We start from the raw sequence: 14,638 nt of genomic DNA, 5'->3' as shown, positions 1-14,638 counted from the left end.
TATATACTAGCTGAGGTACCCAGTAAAAAATTACCATTAATAAGATGTCTGTTTATAGCCATGAAACATTTTTTGCCAAATTTCAACATTTTCCAAAAAGATTAAAATCTATATTAATGGGTGGGACCAATTTGACTTTGAAAAAATGAGCAGAGTCTGGTAGCGAACCTGTGCTGTCATTTTGGTGCATGTGCGTAAAATGGTGAAATTTTATGCTTTGGGGCAGATTTCGTCAAATTGATGTCATGACAGCTAGTGTGCAAAATGCTTAAATTTTGCTTGAGAAATAAAATGGTCTTACCTAATCAAATCCTGAAACACTGGGGAATTAAAACAATGAATTAAAATAGTAAGTTTTAGCAAATCAAAACAATTCCCATTACAATGAAGAATTAGCAAATGCTTAATAGATTACTGTTAATAAGCTGTCTGTTGAAGTTACAGTGGCTAGTGTGAAAAATGCTGAAATTTTACAATTTTTAAAAAATCAATTTTTAAAAAATTGCAAGTATGTAAGTGACCACATGGGCATAAGCTCTACACACGTCAAGTTTCATCAAGGTCTGTTGGATAGTGTCGGAGGAGTTAAAGTAACAAATTCACAAACACACAAACTTGCCATTTATTATTACAGATATATATATATTGTTTATAATTAGTGACTGAAGCAGCATTAATACTGAATAGCCATCTGTACATTTAAGCCAGAATACTGCAGTATCTATCTTGAAAAAGTATCTTGTATAGACATGTAGTCTATACAAGTCTACTGTGCTTCTTAGAACTATATGTTTCCATAAATTTAAATAATATTTTTTCATCATTTTAATACTTTTTCATGCTTACATAGATCTAACGAAAATTGTTATGCCAGATACTCTTCGTATCAAATATTTCCCCTAATCCTTCAAACAATGACTAGCTTATTGGTTGGACATGCTTTCACAAAGGATACCATTAGTTTGATAGTGGCTTAAGAATTAGCATGCATGTGTCAACACAAGATGAAAGACAAAACACACACACAAAAGCACACAAACAGGCATCTTATAATTTCCATTTACCAAACTCCCCTCATTGGTGGGTATTGAAGACATCAGCAGAGAACATCCATGCAGTAGGAACAAACACATAACCACATAGCCATACCTGCATATATATGTGTACGTATGTGTGTATACATATATTGCATTATAATAAATGCACAGACATAGTTATGTAGTTAAGTTGGTTTCACAAGCATGTAGTCCCAGTTTGATCCCACTGCCCAACAAACTGAGCAACCATCTTCAAATGCAGCCTACAATTAACTAACATCTTGAAAAATGCACAAAGAAAACACATGCATGTAAGTATTTTTATTTCTGTGTTCATGTTTATGGTTGTTAAACCAAGAGTAGTATCAAAAAACTTGACTTTGTGATTTAATAAATATCAATCAATGAAATTCAAACAAGTAAGTACTAAAATTGATAAAATTATCTTAAAAGCAGGCTCCCAGCCATCTGCAAACCTGATCACTGAAAGCAATAAAATAATACACATGCATGTATGTGTGCATGTGTGTAGCAGCATATTTTATATTATCAGAAGTATTGTATACTCTGAGGTTGCAACAGTTTAATTACACCTTTATTCTTCATTAGTTTTTTTCCCCAAATTTTTCCATGTTTTTCCATGCAAAATGACAGAATTTTGATATGTTATATCTTTTATTGTTGATGTCTTCCAGAAGTGCTAACATTGTTTCCTACTATTTTAATTCTTTTTAATGATTACAACACCATTGACCATTCAAAAAAAAAAAAAAAAAAAAAAAAAAATCACTGATTAAAGTGAAAATCTATTTTAAACTTTATTTCATTTGACTTTATGAAATCACGTCAGACTCTGTCTTGAAGTATTTCAAAATAAAATTGGTAAAAAAATACAAAAAAAAAAAAAGACTAAATTTTCTGGCTATAAACCTGACATTTTGTCAAACAATTTTAAAGGATAGTGTTCTTTGTATTGATTAACATGCATTTTCATTTCCATTCTCTGTTTTTGAATATGATCTGGAACCACATCATAGACATCATCAAACATTGACTCTGGGTTACACTTCTTTCGTGCTTCTGCTTTTGAGAACGCTTCCAGTACCTGAAAATAGCAACAAATTTTTTGAATTTCACAAATAAACTGTGGCAATCATTATATTTGTTACCCCTTATACCTTATTATTTTCACTGATTAACAGAGGTTAACAGAGTTTGTATATAACAGATCATACTGCAAAGCAAATGAGTTATAAATTACTTCATAGAGAGAACACTAGTTTATTAATTGCAAGTCTTGCTCTCACAATCTTCAATATTTTTATATGCAGAAATAGGATTAGATTTTCATAGCAAATGTGGGTATTTCAAATAATTAGGACAACTGGTTTCATAACTGCATGTTCTTACAACTAATCACTTTAGAATAAATAAATAGAGCTCATTATTGACAAAGCATACTGAGGCAAGACAGGTTATGTGCATTACCAGCAACATAAGAAAATAGTTCTACAATGGTCCATGACCATATTGGCCCCTAGTTGAGAACCTTAATAACATAGTCATTGTGTCACAAGTATAATTATTAAAGAATAATGGTCATAATATATATATTTTTTTTTACAGATAAGATCAACTATCCATGTGTGTATGCACACAGTCAAAGTTATTTTACTAAACAAATATTTTAGCTCTTTTTCTCTATACATATTCATCCACATATATGCGTATGTGTATATAAATATATATCTTATAGTAAAAATAGATACATAAGGGTGGAAAACCACAGGAACAATACCCGTCTTTATGTATTGTTATATTAACAATACATAATTATACAAAAATTACAGCTTAGGCTGTCAAAAATGATGGTATAAAGATAGTTTATATCCTTATCCAATTTCTTTTAAAGTATGATCATTTAAATATATTCTTTATGCCTTCTCCCTGGCATTATAAGTCTATGAGTGAAATTATCAATCCTTTATTAATAATCACTAACTTATAATAATCTGACATGAAATTTCGTCTGTCTGCTTTGGATGCATAACTCTAAGGATTATTTAATCTCTTATACATATTCTTTATTTTCAAGACAACTGTAGGGAATTTCAGTTTGGCAGCTTAACCAGTTTCATTTCCTCTGAGTCACGTCATGAAGGGTGTGTTTATGCTTTGGGCATTTTGAAGATGCCTCTCTTTCATTACCTTTTGGAAAGTGAACTAGTTGATATTCAAGAAAGTGAACTAGTTTGGAAAGTGAACAAGTTGATATTCAAGATGTATTTTAAGACAAATCACAGCAAATGATCTATCATACCTTTTGCATTACACACCACTTCCAGAGCCCTGGCATGACAACCATTTATATACTGCACAATTTTATAATAGATAAAAAAAGTCACTAATGTTTTTGCATCTGTGTACATTCATATCCTTATATAAGAACTTGAAAATGTATTTCACAGTTACAGAAGAGAAAATTTCAATACTAGTGTAACAGTCGTATTTGGATGAGAAATATCAGTTGTAAGGTACCACATTTCAGTTACCAACTTGACAAATTAGGCTGAAGTGCTTTCCTTGTACATTAGCTGTTGTATCATATCTGAAGTCTTTAGGAAACTTAAGAGCAATTAGGTTCTTTTCCATACAGGAACAGAATAAATGCTTCTACACAATAGTATAGATCATCATCATTTCAACATATGCTTTTCCATGCTTACATGGGGTGGATTTTTTATGTGAAGATGCCATGTTTCCAAGTCAGGTAATAATTCTCCTTGGTTGGACATGTTTTCTTGAAAGATTGGAAATGAAGGACACTGCTAGTATGATAGTGATGCTCATTTACAACAATCATGCAATGTCAAGACAAGGAGACATTATACACAAACACAGAACTGTAACTGTAGACCTTACTCAAGGTACCACATAGTGGAACTGAACTCATAACTATATAGTTGGAGTGCAAACTTCTTAACTGTACTACCATACCTGTACTTATAATTTGATTTAATAACCAAGAAGCAACATCACAACTATTGCTTACAATTATACAGTGAAAATAAGGATTGTGTTGCAGATGTAATTCACATGACTTCTGCAATGAACATTAGATTTCCACAATATTAGGAAAATAAAATTTCCTAAAGACTCACATATGTTACAATCACAGATAGCAAGAGACAACTTGAAAAAGTGAAGACAACAAAAATCCATTCTTACTCTCTTTCTTGTAATACGTTTCCATGACTTCTCCTTATCATCATTCCATAAACCTCGAGAGACAATATGGGCTCTTAGTCTAGCAATAGGATGATCTTCTTTATCCCAATAGTTTACCTCATCAACTGACCGGTAGGCTGAGCTATCATCTGATGTGCTGTGGTGACCAATACTGAAAGATAAATGATTAAAGCATGACAACTAATAAACTTCAAAATCATTGGCAAAAAATTAAGAAAAATATTTGACTCTACATGTGTAGTGAACCTTTTATTTACTATTTTACTGCATATGAAAACACTTATTTTGGTGGGTACTACCGACACTCTTGTCATAGTGGGAAAACTACAAGAGAAGTTTTATTCTAGCTTAGCTTCTCTATCAAGCTCCTTGTTGACTGCTTAGTAAAAGAAAGAGTAAAATATCTGATGATGAAGTTACAAAAATACTTACAAAGTGATGGTGAAAATGAAAATGGTAATGCAGCTGTAATGATGATTACGATGGTCAATATGAGAATGTGATGATAATGAAATGAAAATGAAGACAATGACAGTAACAGTGAAAGTGGCATTAATTGAGAATTAATGATAATGATGACATCAATAAAGACATCACTTAGGTTCAGAAACTATAACAACTATAATTAAGATATCAGAATTATCCCCATCTACTCTACAGACAATAAACTATAATTAGTTTATGACTTACCGATAAGTCATAGCTTCAATTAAGACTGGTCTCATTTCATTTAGACACACATTGCGAGCAGCTTTTGTTGCATTGTATACAGCAAATACATCATTGCCATCAACACGCACAGTTGCCATTCCATAACCAGGGCCTCGAGATGCTATACAAATATTAATTATTATAATGTACAATTAGATGAACATGATATTTTATAAAACACAGATTAACTTTTTGTTTATTGAACTGAAGAATATTTCAGCAGCACATCTGTCTCCTTCAGGTTCAAAATAAGACAAGAATAATGAAAAATGAAAAAAACTGTAAGTTCAGTGAAGTCAGAATATTTTCAAAGAATGTGTATTTTATGGTGTCTGTCATACAGTTGTCTTCAAAGCATCATCAAAGTAGTATTATGCCTGATGTCATACCTATGCCTATTAAATCTTTTTGCTTAATTTTTCTTTTTGTGTAACCAACATAAATTAAGTTGTGTTTGGGAGTTGTTACAGGTCCCACTTTCTGCATAAATTATATTTCTTTTAGAATTTGTGATGGAGTTGACCTGACTCAAGGTGCTGCATAATGAATAGGGCTTACCTCTCCTGCAACTGTTTTTAAGGGTTCCGCATTCAGAAACTCCAATGGAATTTTCCTTTATTATCAGAAGTACTAGTTAATATTTGTCTTACATTTTTGTTATGTCAAAAAGCAACAGTAGGTAGATGAAGAAATATTTCTTTGAATCAAAGCTACTTCTGTGAAATGATGACTGTCAGGCAATACTTTTGAATTGACCCCAAAATCTCAGTGCCAGTTAACTAAAAGAATTTGATCAAAAATTTTACCACTATAATTAGGCATGAAAGTCTGACATTCATTAATTTTAGCTGTGTCATTTGCAATTTCCTTTAATCATGATTCACTAAAACCCCATATGACATTTCCAATAATCTATGTCAGAACAAATCAATTTTATTCGCAAAAGTGGGATTTTGAATTTGACAATCATATGGTGTGAATGATCAGAATTGTGGTGAAAACACAAGTGGGTTTTCAAAATAGTTCAGTCACTATTTGGCCTTCTGAAAACTACTTTTTTGTTCAAAATATCAACACTAGTTTTGAAAAACTGGATGAGAATTTTGTGTTCAACTTAAAACCTGAGTTTTGTGCAAAGCTGTCACAGTAATGTAAAAATCCAACTAGACAATCCTTCAAAAAAAAAAAAAAAAAGATGTTATCAATGGGCATAGGTATGATGTTGAGCACAATAACAGTACTTTAAGGGAACTTGCCAAGCATTTTACATCAAACAATTGTACCTTTGGTGAACCTTTAAAGTACACATTTTCAGAAAATATTCTGAATTCACTAAACTTTCAGTCCTTAAAATACATGAAAATAAATATATTTGCAAGTTACTAGCAGCACACATTGAGAAGGGATAAACAAAAATACAACAGAGTTCCATCAGATTAGACAAACTTTTTGATTAAGAGTTCTCTTCCATTTTCTTTACTTCTAGTCGTGAACAAGGCAAACATCTTTTTTGTCAAGGAAGGAACACAGGATAATCAAGTTGAATTTTTGTATTTCTCATTGTTCATTATTCTTGTCTTATATTGAACCTGAAGATGTCAGGCATACTGTTGAAATATTGCTCAGTTCAATAAACAAACTCAATCTGTGTTTTATTACATAATGTATTCTTCAAATTGTGTATTTATCTTCATGAAAGGTTACAATCTTCATCAATTAATAATAACAACATTATAATTAATTTTGAAGTTTGGCACAAGGCCATAGATTGATAGGAGAGGAGTTTAGTTGATTGAATTTATCCCAGTACATTACTGATAATTATTTTTTATTGATTCCTGAAGGAATTTAGTCCAATGCCTTGCAATGTCTGCCAAATAATAATGATTTCTTGCATAGGCACCAAGCTTCAGATAGTGATGAAGAAATGAAATTATGTGATATTCATGTTATTCTCTCTGTCAGGTAATAAAGTAAACTGAATTTAATCTATTAAAAAGGAAATAGTAAAGCATTTACCAATTCCATCTCCTCGATACTGGTCCCTGGTTGGTGTTGAAATAGCATAACCATTATTTCGACTGAAAAGAGAAATGAAATATTCTTTATTCCATAAAACATTATAAAAACAAAAAAAATGCACACACATTTTTCTCACTTTTATATTTGTTTGCTGATGTTTGCAGGAGTTCCTCAGCACAGCATCTCTCTATTTGCTGGTCATCTTTTTCATAAGGTTCAGCCTCCCAAAATCTTTAACCACTTCTTTTCATATCTACTTTAGTCTTTCTCTCTCACAGGTTCCTTCTACTTGGGTTAATTGGCACTTTTTTTGTTCTTATATCCAGTGATACCACACGTCTGTATTAGCTTACTAAGTGTACTGGTGTAAGCTATGGACATATAAGAGGTGCAGCAATATCAAAGGAAGATTAACTGAGAAGATAGTTTTTGTGTGGCAAATGCTCAGGGGCACACTGAAAATGTGCAGAAAACAGTTTCCATCACATTCCAGGGGAAAAAACAAGTAGTTGATAGGTTCCATTACCTAGGTGACCAAATCAGTAGCGGGGCTGGCTGCTCTGAGACTGTAGCTGCTAGAATAAGAATAGCCTGGGCAAAGTTCAGAGAGCTCCTACCTCTGCTGGTGACAGGGCCTCTTGCTCAGAGTAAAAGATAAACTGTATGACATGTGTACGAACAGCCATACTACATGGCAGTGAAACTTGGAACATGACTGCTGAGGACATATGTAAGCTTGCAAAGAATGAAGCTAGTATGCTTCGCTGGATGTGTAATGTTAGTGTGCATACACGAAAGAGTGTAAGCACCTTGAAAGAAAAGTTGAACATAAGAAGCATCAGATGTGGTGTGCAAGAGAGACAATTGCGCTGGTATAGTCATGTGTTGCGAATGGATGAGGATAGCTGTGTGAAAAAGTGTTGCATCCTAGCAGTAGAGGGAACCTGTGGAAGAGGCAGACCCAGAAAGACCCTAACCCTTCAAATGTTGGGCCTCACTGAGGTGATGACGGGTAACTGAGACCTTTAGAGATATGCTGTACTTGAGAAGACCTGGCAAACCAAGTGAGACTGTAACCGTGGCCTATGCCAGTGCAGCATAACCAACCCATTTAAGAGTACCTTTCAATCATTGGGCAATAAACTGTGTTTGCGAAGACCTCTTGAGGTAAGTGAAGTTGTTGTCGTGGTTGATGACAGTACTGCCTAATTGACACGTAAAAGCACCATTCGAGCATGGATGATGCCAGTACCACCTAACTGGCCCTCGTGCCAGTGGCACATAAAAAGCACCCACTACACTCTCGGAGTGGTTGGCATTAGGAAGGGCATCCAGCTGCAGAAACATTGCCAGATTGGATAGGAGCTGGTGCAGCCTTCTGGCTCACCAGCCCTCAATCAAACTGTTCAACCCATGCCAGCATGGAAAGTGGACATTAAATGATGACGAGGATGATGATGAGCATAATGGAAAGCATAACATTGTTCTAAGTGAAATGAAAGCATGACATATTTAGTGTGTTAGATGAGTCACTCTCAGCCAGTCAGTGAGCTATCTCTGTATCAGAACTGACTGCAATTATGCAACAACATAGTGCTAATGACAAAGGATACCATTACATATTAAATTGTATATTCTAGGTTTATAAAGTTATCAAATTGAAAAAAAATGTCTTTCATTTCCTGTAATGGAATTTATTGCTTAATGATACCAGCCAAACAATCTCAGTAAATTCAAATTTTAAAAAAAATTAATGGAAGCAATAAATCTTGGAGCTTTGCAGCAGAACTTACCAGAAGAATATCACAGGACAATCTAAAGTAGAAGCAAAATTGAATGCAGCATGAGCATCTCCTTCTGAAGCAGCACCTTCACCAAAATAGCAAATAACACACTTACCATTCTGTGCACGTTTGTAAGCATAAGCTGCACCAGAAGCTGTAAATAGAACAGGAATGGAAAATAACATAAAGGAATTTTGGAAGGGCTCATTACAAAAATTATAATAATAATACTTTAATAATTATGATAAAAATGTAGAGCTTTTGATTCAAAGTTCAGGAGTTAAAATTGTGTTGTGCCTTGATATAGCTTTTTTTTTTTTTGAAGGAAGAAGACAAAAAGATAGCAGCTACAAAGTCAAATGGTCAGCTTTAGAAAAGACACAACACTTTAGAATATGTTCTAACATGAGCCACTGAAGAGAGTTCCTGTGTTTCCCCTAAATCACATACATATTAAAAAAAAAAAAGGTTAATTGAAACAAATCACTTGAAGAATACTCAGAATGAGGTCGAGATCAAATCATCGAAAGTCAGAGCAGACAGTGAAACATTGTTTAATTGAAGAAGAGTTGGAACAAGGTAGTGTAATGTAACCTTAAAAATGCAAGGTTAGTAAAAGTAGTTGAAAGATTGGCCAAGAAAAAAGAAAATTTTAATAAGTTAAACTTTAGATCTGTGCAAAAATTGTTAAAGCTCATCATCATCATTATTTAACGTCCGATTTCCATGCTGGCACGGGTTGAACAGTTTTACTGAAAACTGGTAAGCTGGCATGCTGTATCAGGTTCCAATCTGATCTGGCAAGGTTTCTACAGCTTGATGCCCTTCATAATGCCAAGACACTCTGAGAGTGTAGTGGGTGTTTCTTTATGTGCCACTGGCATGGGTGAAATTGACAGCATTACTGATCCCTCAATCCCAAACCAGTACAAAATAAAGTCCTACACACACACACACACACACACACACACACACACACAAAAAAAACCTATGATAATAATGCAATTGTCTCAAGAAAAATTTGGATCAGAAGACAGAAATTTTCCATTTGATTAAACAAACCTTGTGGCATTTGTGTGGCTAAAGTTGAGGATATAGTAACAAAGTTAAGGTTCTTAGAGCCGTAATGGACTGGCATTTGTCTTCCTCTTCCAACATCTTCATTATTGCCATAGCATTGGTTCATGAACTCATCTAACTGAAAGCCTCTCCATAGCAACACACCTTTTAAATAAAAAAAATTAGTTTTTATGAAGTATAAATACTATGGGAAATAATAATCTAAAGAAACCAATGTTTCATGACACAACTACAGATGGTAAATGAGAAACAAGAATTTAAATATTAAAAGCATATAAGGTGCAGATATGGCTTATAGTTAAAAAGTTTGTTATGTAACAATGCTATTTAAGGTTCAGCCACACTGCATGGCACATTGAGCAAATGTCTTCTACAATAGCCCTGGGTCAACCAAAGCTTTGTGAGTGGATTAAGTAGACAGAAACAAAAAGAAACTTGTCACATGTATGAGTGAGTGAGTTCATATTCCCTTTTGTCTTTATCTTCACACGTGTTCACAGGTTGTAAACAATGGCTTTGCTGTGGACAGTACTGTTTGCTTGCAGTCCACCATGAAAACAGGTTTGGGTTTCTGGATTGCAGGCAGAAACAGATACTTTCTTAGAAATAAGTCAATTTTCATTAACCTTTCAGTAAAATTCATATATAGAAACAATACCATTTACATAGTAAATATCTTTATTTGTTTGAACCATAAAGTACTCTTTTCATTTATACTTATGTTTTGAGAAACAAGCTCTGACAGACTTGAGATTTTTTTTTAAATGCTTGTTGTATTCCATCCATTCATTTTCTCCACACACTATTCCTGGAAGTATCACAGGGGTTTGGGTGGTGCCTGTCAGAAGCAACCATCATTACACTTTCTGGATGGGTTCCCAAAACTATGGATATTATCCAACCATCCCGTTCTTGGTCTATCTATCCCTTGGTTTCCTGCTGGTTGGCTCAGCTTGAAGAATGTCTTGTGATTCTTTCCTGCAACATTCTAATTACATGTCCATAGTATCAGAGCTGTGATCTCTCAGTGCAGAGAAGTAACAGTTCAACCTGGAGAGGATCCTTGATCTCTGAGCTATGCACCCTGCTGAGTAACATTAATCCAGAGACCCTTTTGGAGGAACTATATTTCGGCCACTTGTATTCACAATCATACTCCTTTGGTTGTTACCCAACATTGTATTTGTCTCATATATTCATTTCTTCTTTGTTCATATTGGTAATTAATTTTTAGCATAATTAAACTAGAACAAGCCTCTTAATTCTACTGCATATTATATAGCATCTTATACTTTTTGAAAACCTATTTTGCATCAGTGTGAACATTTGAGTTTATACATTTAGAATACCCTCTTCCACTGCTAATTAGGTCACTAAGGTCATGAAACAATCTACAATCTCAAGGGAACAACCTTGGGAATTCAAGAAAATCTATTTCTTATGTGTTCTTACTGTTTATTACTCTTGCACATCTATCAAATACAAAATCTACTTTCTCTTTTAAACTTCCTGTGATACCACTTTACCTCTGTACTGAGTGCACTATATGGAAGTTCTGTCTATATGAAATTTCTATCTTTTCTATATATCAAGCAAGGCCATTTTCCTGAAAGGAGTACAGTCCTGTGTGAGAACAAAAAATTTTGATCTTCAGACATACCTGCTTCCCGATACTGAGCAAATACCAAATCACCAGGATCAAGAGCTGCAGCTGACCCAATGTGAGTGCCCTCTTCTCCATAGTTAGTCATGTAGAATGAAATTCTGCCTTGTCTTTGAGAATCATAGAGCACTCGGTCCATAGTGTTCAGCAATGTCATGTCATGGTACATCTTTAACACTGTGTCATCATCCAACTGCAGAAAATCACAAATCAAAAGATAAAAACATTTTAAAAAATTGAACACACAAACCTTGGGAAAAAATAACAAAAAATAATAATTATAAACGACAAATTGTTTAATACAATTCAAAACAATACACTTGCTCATGCCATGTAATAATTTTGTAGTAATCCTTCCTAGCACCAGCATCTGAAGATTATACATAACTGGCATGCAGAGTATCATTATTTCAATGTAGTTAGGTCTCTTTAGATTTGGCATTGCTAAGGGGCATACAATTTCTGATCTGATGATTTGGCTGTGTGGTAAGTAGCTTGCTTACCAACCACATGGTTCCAGCACCTTGAGCAAATGTCTTCTACTATAACCTCAGGCTGATCAAAGCCTTCTGAGTGGATGTGGCAGACGGAAACTGAAAGAAGCTCGTCATATACATGTATGTGTGTGTGTTTGTCACCCCCCCACCCCACAGTGCTTGACAACCAATTCTGGTGTGTTTACGTCCCTGTAACTTAGCAGCTCACCAAAAGAACCAATAGGATAAGTACTAAGTTTCCAAAGAATAAGTCCTGGGCTCCATTTGCTAGACTACAGGTGGTGCTCCAGCATGGCCACAGTCAAATGACTGAAACAAGTAAAAGAATAAAAGAATGTAGTAGTTCTACAAGTTCTGACAACATATGAAACAATGATTATGTAATATAGTTAATGAATTATTTTCATAAAAGATTTTACTGTAAAATAATTGCAATATTAAAATAAAGTTCTACTAAGATATTTAATCATAAAATATTTCATAATAAAACAAAAAAATTTTTCTATGGAATTAATTCATGCTTAACAGTCAGCACAGTAATTTCCAGTCACCTTTGATGAATAACACCCTTGCTGCTAAGCCATAAAAACAAAAATGTAATATTAAAACAAAAGCAATTAGCAGCAGCTCTCCACTGGTTAAAATGGTCATCTACTAATCCAATCTTCACAATTTTATATCAAACTATACCACTGGAATTGAGTCTTTTGATGAAAGTATTATTTTTCAAAACAAAAAAATAAAGAGAATAAATATACTATAGGTGGCAGTGTGGTTGAGAAGCTTGCTTCCCAATCATGTGATCTTGGATTCACAGATTCACTCCTACTGTATGGTACCTTGGGCAAGTGTCTTCTATAGCCTTGGGTCAAACAAAGCCTTTTGAGTAGATTTGGTAAATAGAAACTGAAAGAAGTTTGAATATATATATATATAAATATGTATTTGTATATATATATCTATGTGTGTGTCTTTGTCCTTATGACAACCAGTGTTGTTTTGTTTATGTCCTTGTAACTTAGCAGTTCAGCAAAAGGGACTGACAGAATAAGTTTCAGGCATAAAAAGAAAAATAAGTATTGGGTCACTTTGTTGAACTAAACCCTTCAAGGCAATGCCCCAGCATTGTGACAGTCCAAAAACCGAAACAAGGTAAGAATACAAACTAGCCTACTTTTTAAAAATTCTGATATTCATTGCAGTTAAATTCTGCACAGATATCAATGTCAGTAAACTCACTTTTGATCCTTTTTAAATCCCATGTTATTTAGTAAATTAGATGTTTTCAAAGGTTTGTTAGTGTTGTACACTTACATCGGTTCTGTCAACCCCACTAACCATTCAATGTAATTAACAGCACTCTATGGCACCAACAACTGGTTATGTTGGGTATATTAGATCTCCACCACTAGACCTTTATTTCATTGTCAACTAAGTTGGTACAAACATTAAGGTGAGAATATCAGAACTGATATTTTCATTACTTACTTAAGTACTTACAGTGTTGTTGTTCAAATCCCATAAAGTTATAAATCAACCTTAGACATTTAGTCATTGATAAAATACCAAATTAACATAAGGACTGAGAAATGACTTAAACAAGGGATTACCAAACTGACTAGATGATTGATGGGTACTTCATAATTACAAGTTCAAATCCTGTCAAAATGTTTCTAGATAAATAACATAGAAAGAGGAATATTTCAAAAAGAAACTATATTTCTACAACTCCATTTGTAAATTAACTTTTGGCCTCCAATAAATAAATAAATTGGAATATGGGAAAATTATGGCTATTATCATCATCATCTAATGTCCGTCTTCCATACTGGCATGGGTTGGATGGTTTGACAGGAACCGGCAAGGTAGAAGACTACACTAGGCTACAGTGACTGTTTTGGCAGGGTTTTTACAGCTAGATGCCCTTCCTGACACCAACCACTCCATATAGTGAAGTGACAGCTTTTTACATGGCACCAGCACAGGCAAGGTCAGTTTTGGCATGGTTTTTACAGCTGGATGCCCTTCCAAATGCCAACCACTTCACAGTGTGGACTGGATGCTTTTTACATGGTATTAGCACTGGCAGGGTCACCAAGTAACTTGCAAGACAAGGAATTTTGAGAGGGAAGGGGTTATTGGAGGAGGTGATTTTGTGTCAAATGATGAACGATTAGAGTGTGACAAAGAGACAGAAAGGCAGAAACAAGTCTTGCTATAGAGGAGGTACATGGCCAAGATGAAAAAAATAAGTTTCTTTGGGTATTTAGTTTGTTTTAACCGTTATAATTAATTTTTATGTAAAAAAAAAAAAAATAAAAGAAAGATAAGTGATCTTACTTGGGGATCTTGATCCTTTTGGATAACTTCTCCTTTTTTATTCATTACCCTGTAGACAGGAATACCATCGTACATGTCAGATCTTAAGAATTCAAGTGCAGGTGTATAGGTTGAACGGGAGCCAGGAAAAACAGGCCGATCTTCTTCAAAATGATTCAACGCCTGAGATTTTGAAAATAAAAATAAGAGAAGAAATAATTTTCTATTTAGGTATCTGTCAATCTCTATGAAAAAAAAAAAAAAAAAAAAAAAAAA

General features: G+C 33.9%; 1 protein-coding gene across 2 annotated transcripts in view; it reads right to left on the bottom strand.

Annotated features, from left to right (window-relative positions):
• Positions 1-1,343: 1,343 nt before the first annotated feature.
• LOC106879837 (2-oxoisovalerate dehydrogenase subunit alpha, mitochondrial) overlaps positions 1,344-14,638 on the bottom strand; it is a 34,401-nt gene continuing 21,106 nt past the window's right edge. For both annotated transcript variants that reach the window (XM_014929542.2, XM_052971768.1), the window contains exons 2-9: positions 14,384-14,545; positions 11,544-11,739; positions 9,866-10,027; positions 8,813-8,957; positions 7,017-7,078; positions 4,977-5,118; positions 4,266-4,437; positions 1,344-2,142 (exon numbers count right to left, since the gene is read on the bottom strand). In XM_014929542.2, the coding sequence (XP_014785028.1) occupies positions 1,960-2,142; positions 4,266-4,437; positions 4,977-5,118; positions 7,017-7,078; positions 8,813-8,957; positions 9,866-10,027; positions 11,544-11,739; positions 14,384-14,545 (1,224 nt within the window). In that variant the 3' untranslated portion in view covers positions 1,344-1,959. The remainder of the gene's footprint in view (positions 2,143-4,265; positions 4,438-4,976; positions 5,119-7,016; positions 7,079-8,812; positions 8,958-9,865; positions 10,028-11,543; positions 11,740-14,383; positions 14,546-14,638) is intronic.

The sequence above is a fragment of the Octopus bimaculoides genome, chromosome 11, assembly GCF_001194135.2.
Source record: "Octopus bimaculoides isolate UCB-OBI-ISO-001 chromosome 11, ASM119413v2, whole genome shotgun sequence".
Classification (NCBI taxonomy): Eukaryota; Metazoa; Mollusca; class Cephalopoda; order Octopoda; family Octopodidae; genus Octopus; species Octopus bimaculoides.
Note: the sequence above shows the minus strand (reverse complement) of the source record. Positions and strands in the feature narration are given on the sequence as shown.